Source organism: Gossypium hirsutum, chromosome D06 (genome assembly GCF_007990345.1).
Source record: "Gossypium hirsutum isolate 1008001.06 chromosome D06, Gossypium_hirsutum_v2.1, whole genome shotgun sequence".
Taxonomy (NCBI): domain Eukaryota; kingdom Viridiplantae; phylum Streptophyta; class Magnoliopsida; order Malvales; family Malvaceae; genus Gossypium; species Gossypium hirsutum.
The window spans coordinates 1,967,237-1,973,104 of NC_053442.1; the positions used below are offsets into that span (position 1 = coordinate 1,967,237).

Below are 5,868 nucleotides of genomic sequence, written 5' to 3' on the forward strand. Positions count from 1 at the left end.
AAATCATACAAGTGGGGCCAAATTCCCTATTAATAACAATGCCATGTTTGTACTAAAACATTTTTTCCATGTTAAGCATTATTTGGGGAAAGTGATTTAGTTTTTAATTAAAGATTTTAATGGGATTTTTTTTGGGTGGATGAATGGGTAAGGAAAGGAAAAGAAAGAAAGATAAGCATGTGGATTGATGGAGTAAAAGACTAAAAGAGGCCTAAAGTAAAAGGAGAGGGGGCAGGTGCTTGGCGTGAACGAGATGGAAATGAAACAAAAACAAAGAGAGAAGGTGTTTTTAGTGTTTTGTGGGTGCCTATGGACCGCATTAGGAGATGGGTCTTAATTACATTATAAAAATAATATTTCGTACATCCATTCATATCTACCTTTGGTTCTAGAGATAGATTGAGAAAAAAAATCATTTTAAGGGTAAATATACGTTTTAGTATCTGAAATTGATTTTAAAGTTCAAATTGGTCCTAAAGTTTTCTTACTTAGATATTTTCTTTTTTATAATTAGGGGTATAGAATGAGATGCTGGTGATTTAATTCAAGCACTCATATCTCACAACTTAATGTGTTTGTTACTAGACCAAGAGGTTATTGACTAATTAGACACTTGAACTTAGTTTTAACGCTTTATTTTGGTCAAATTAGATAACTGAACTTGATTTTTCTATTCAAATTAATACGTTAGATTATCTTTTTGGTTCGACTTATTTAAACCAATTTGAATTATAGAATTTAAGTACCTAATTGAAAAAAAAAACATATCAATTTGAACCCTACAACTAAGTTTAAGTAGGAAAATGTATATTAAAAAATAAAAATATTCAAAAAACCCAACTTGAGATTAATATTTGGTTCTAATATAAGAGAGAATAAAGGAGACAATGAAAGCCATTTGGTAACCAGCCTAGAATGACACCTTTGCCTAAGTGGTGGTGGTGGTGGTGTTGTTTGTTAAGTAATTTGTTTTTATTGTTTTCTTTTTGCTAGGAAATTGCTCTTTTCTTTCTCTTTCTCTGTAGGGTTATTTGGTAAATTAATGGTTATTGTCATCTTTTAATCTCTTCTTTGTTTCTTTGCATTTGAGTATTTTTATTTTCCCATTTCATTTTATCTTTCAAAGGTCCTCTCTCTTCCTCCCATTGTTTCTTCTGGTGGGGGTTTTTATATTTTCTTCTTCTTCTTTCTCGCTTTCTTTTTTTCTTGAGAAAGGAGAGGAGAATAGCTTCAAAGATTGCTTTTTTATTTGTTATGATTCCTGTTTTTATGGTCTAATCCTTTATTTTCTTGTTAAGATTCTCTTTTGGATCGATCAAGGTCTTTCATTTCCACCTGCAAGGTGAGCCCTTTGGGTCCTCTTTTTCATATTATTTCTTGCTTGATCGGTTGATGATCAGATTAGATATGGATGATATGTTCTCTTTGGTTATTTATTTTCCTCTTTTCTCCCTTGATTTTGGGTTATCTTGCTTTTCAAAGGGTACCCTTTTTTTTTCCTCAAAGTTTTGATCTTTATGTTTTTTATTCTGATTTTTTGTTGTGTTTTTCCTGGATGTTTGATCATTGAGACCATCTCTCGTTATAGCTGATTTATAGAGAGATTTTGCTCATAGTTGCCATGTTTGACCTGAAGATTATCTAATTTTATTTCATGCTTTGTGTTTGATTCGGTTGTTTTCTATGTTTCTTGCTCTTTCTTGTTTATGATTTCAGATTATTTTACATTTTTATGCTTTTGGGGTCTCATGTTCTTGTTTTGTTTCATTTTGGTATGCATTTGGGATTATCTTGTGTTACTTGATGCTCATTGTTGCTTGATTTTGATTCTTGCCAATGCTATAAAGAATTCCAGATTTAGTTGTTAGGTGCCCTTTGGATTCAAACCTTTTTGTGATTAATAACAATGTATGAATATCTTGTGTGGATTAAAATAAAAACTTGGGATTACTCCACATTAGTATTAGGTTAATTTACCCTGCTACTAGCACCACATTTCGATGATCTTTGTTGATTTAATTACATTGTCTAAACTCTGTATTACTTGTTGCAGGTTGAGATATCACTTGGCTTAATTAGTTATTGCCTATTTCTTGCATATTACCGGGTTTGCTTATAACTTCTAGTCGCCGCCTTACTTCCAAAGCGTCATTTTTATCTTGTTATTACTATTAGCTATTATGTATTTAAAATGAAGTTGCTTTTGCTTTAATGTTCTATATGTATGTTACTTGTTTTCATTTGTGTTGTCGGCATGCATACCATCTTGAATCATGCATGATTGTAGATTAGAAGTAGCATTTGCACGGCATTGCTTTCTATGGTGAGAATTGTTTGCTACAATTGGTTTCTTCATATCTGAGAGGCAAAAAGTGTTGCAATGAGGTGACTTTTATCCTACTTCTTACTGTTAGAGATCTGAAAATCGGTTTTACTGTATCTTTTATATACCACTACCTTGTCTCTTTCACTTCCTTGTGCCAATTGTTGATGTACATATTTTTCAGGACTTCGAAATAATTTGTATTGAAGTGCATACAAGCCCTAATGCAGGGGCAAAAGGGTGCTTTTGGTTCCTTTTCTGAAACCTTCTTTGATCAAGGCTCTACATCGAGTAATGCTACTATAGACCAGCAGGTGTGCTGGAATAATATTCAAAATCCCATAGAAAATAGATTTCCTGATTGTTTGCCTTCGCATAATGACATTAACATTGGATATGTGAACTCCATTGGTCGAGAGGAGCAGGAGCCAGGCAGATGGAGCTTAGAAGAGCCTAGCTCTAGCGGCACACAGAATGAGGTCAATCATGATGAGAGGAAAATAGACCATGTATGGTCGTCTTCCATGAGTGCTTCTGTGACTGCTGAAAAGAACTCTCCATTTGTCCAAAATTCCAATTCTAATACAGTTTCCCGGAGTCTCAACTTAAATGCAGCCATAGTTGCTCACGGTAATAATAACTGTCAAGTTACGGAACGGTCCAACCTAAATAAGCCTAGTGGATCTGAAAGGGACCTGATTTCATCGGATGCTGGTCCTGAAGGTTTTATACATGCTTCTAGAAGTAGTGGATATGTTGTGGATGATAATGATAACAGACCCAGTGATGGTCGCCGTGCATCTTGCAAAAGAAAAGCTCTTGAAGGAAACGTTGGGAAGTCCTCTTCGAGTGGAAGTTCTAGCTACTTCCATTGTGCAGAAAGTAGCGCCGGGCATGGTGTTTCTTCTAGTTCTAGTGTAGGAAACGGCATGAATATATCTGCCTCCTCGGGACAGGCACACCCTAGACTTGGTTTAGAGGTAGGAGGATCAGGTTCTGATGCCAACCCTGGACCAATCGTTTTACCAGCTGCAAAGGGCTCCCACAGGAACTTCCGGCTAAGAATAAGTCCATCAAGCATACAGGAACCTATTGCTCCTCGGGTATTTTCTACAGGTGATATGACCAGGCGGTCTGTTATTTCGTCTTCACAGCAATCGTCAAGGCTTCCAACTGATCATTCTTTGGACATAAGGTCAGCACCAGTGCTAGATAATGCAAGTCTTCAAAACCCGAATGTTGCAGTTCATGTTCCGACTTTGCCTCGAAATGTACAGTCATTTAGGTGGAATGGAGGTTCTGGCTCTAGAACTGGCAATACATCAAGTTCTAATATATCTGGGGATAGAGATGCTGTACCACATGAGGGACATCAATCGAGAAGCATGGCTAGGAACCTGTTAGATCATCCTATGTTTGTTCGTGCACCTGAGTTGAGAAATTTGGTTCGGAATCCAATGAATCGAGATGTAAATAGTGGAAATTTAAGTGTTCCTGGAAATTTTGCTTCGACATCTCGTGGTGGCTCAAGTTCTGGTGCCAATGCATCTTCCGTTCCCACATGGGCTCCTCAGCCGAATCACCCTTCTCAATATCCGCGGAGATTGTCGGGGCTTGTTCGTCGACAGTTGATGTCTTCCCTTGGCCCGGAGTCTGGTGGCCCGGGCAATCATCCTTCACTTCCTGCCGGACCTACTTCTCCTGAAGAGATGCTGCTTTCCTCCAGTGTAACTAATCCTGGGCACCATCGTCCATATCGTAGGTTAGTGTCATGGTTGGAGAGACAAGATGCTGGTTTTCTCGCAGTACCCCATTCATTACGAAATTTAGCTGCTGCCACTGAAGGAAGAAGCAGGCTCGTTGTACCTGAGGTCTGCCCTCGAACTGCATCTTTATGTTTGATAAGTGATAACACAATAGTAAAGGCCATTTATTATGAAAAATCTTTTCATGGTGCAGATTCGCAATGTCTTGGATCTCATGCGTAGGGGTGAGAACTTGCGTTTCGAGGTAACGCTTTTAAATTTACTATCATGTGGTAATTCGATTTAGTTCTTATCTTGAACCAATTGAAACATGGAAACATTAAAATTTGCCTCCTTTTCTTGTTCATTTGTCCCTATGTTTATGTAGTTGCCATTCTTCGAATTTGGTCTGCTACGAGCAATGGATTGCCATTTTGTAGGACCCCAAGTTTTGTTTACGGATAAGAATTTACTTGTCACCAAACAAGTGACTTTTCTCTTTTCTAATTTGGCTTGTATGGCAGGATGTTGTGATCCTCGATCAATCAGCATTTTTTGGGGTAGCTGATATTCATGACCGGCATAGGGATATGCGGCTCGATGTTGATAACATGTCATACGAGGTATTATCTATATCCTTGGCATCCACCATAACTTCTGGAGTTTTAAAATTGTTCTCACAATAGAATTGTTTTGTGGGTAATAGGAGTTACTGGCTCTAGAAGAGCGCATTGGTAATGTAAACACGGGGTTGAGTGAAGAAATGATATCAAACCAGTTGAAACGACAAAAGTACTCTAGCGTACCAGGAAATCAGTTAGAGACAGAACCATGTTGTGTTTGTCAGGTAATTATTTTTCTTGGATACAGTTTCTTTGCCCGTTCTATGAGCCAGTTAAGTAAACATTTTTATGAACATGCAGGAAGAATACAACGACGGTGAAGATCTCGGAACACTCGAATGCGGCCATGACTTTCACGCTGATTGCATTAAACAATGGTTGATGCACAAAAACTTGTGCCCCATTTGTAAAACAACGGGTCTGAATAAATGAGATGAACCGTTTGGTTTTTAAGGCTGATTAGTTCTTGCCTTCAGGTCTGACATCGAAAGGTTGCGGCTTGGCATTTTTCTTTCAGAATTCGTCCTTATAAAGCAATGTTCTTGGTGGATGATGACACAAATGTTTGAAGCACTGGGAACATAAAGCTACATATCCTTCATCTTTAGTTTTTAATCATTGCAGTATTAGAGTTTTCTTTTTTTATGTACGGATTCTCAGCCCATTGGCGACATAAATTATTGAATCTCTCTTTACATTTTGAAGTAACTTGCATGGTTTTTTGTAGTTTCTGCCATTGTATTAAGCATAAGTTTACAAAGCTCTTCTTACCATGGAGGTGGTCCATTGTTACATATGGTGCTTTGGACTCCACCCCATCCCATCACACCTCTACCCCCTCCTACCCCAACCAAATAACAAGTTGTAATACCTCATCAATGGAATCAACGCACAAGCTAGATCGTGAACGCATTTGTGGCTGAGGCCTTAGCGATAAGGCTTGGTTCTTTCCTCATTGATCGTCATGGATGGCATAATGTCATCGTCGAATCCCACCGTTTCTATGGCACCAGATAACCCACGACGTACATGCCAAGTTCGTGCCAATATCTTACTCAAACTCATAATCCCCCACTAATGATATATCTCCTAAATCATTCACGAATATTAGGAAGATTCATGTAAGTATCTTTGAAGGATAAAATGTTTTGGCAGAGAACAAATAGATAGGGCAACA

General features: G+C 37.8%; 1 protein-coding gene across 2 annotated transcripts; it reads left to right on the plus strand.

Annotated features, from left to right (window-relative positions):
• Positions 1–905: 905 nt before the first annotated feature.
• LOC107940793 (probable E3 ubiquitin-protein ligase RHG1A) lies at positions 906–5,399 on the plus strand. Of its 2 annotated transcripts, XM_016874246.2 has the most exons (7): positions 906–1,342; positions 2,054–2,107; positions 2,508–4,194; positions 4,283–4,333; positions 4,593–4,691; positions 4,775–4,915; positions 4,992–5,399. In XM_016874246.2, the coding sequence occupies exons 3-7, from the start codon at positions 2,548–2,550 to the stop codon at positions 5,121–5,123; spliced, it is 2,070 nt and encodes a 689-aa protein (XP_016729735.1). In that variant the 5' UTR covers positions 906–1,342; positions 2,054–2,107; positions 2,508–2,547; the 3' UTR covers positions 5,124–5,399. The 2 variants fall into 2 exon arrangements, with proteins under 2 accessions (XP_016729735.1, XP_016729732.1); XM_016874243.2 differs by lacking the exon at positions 2,054–2,107.
• Positions 5,400–5,868: the final 469 nt, after the last annotated feature.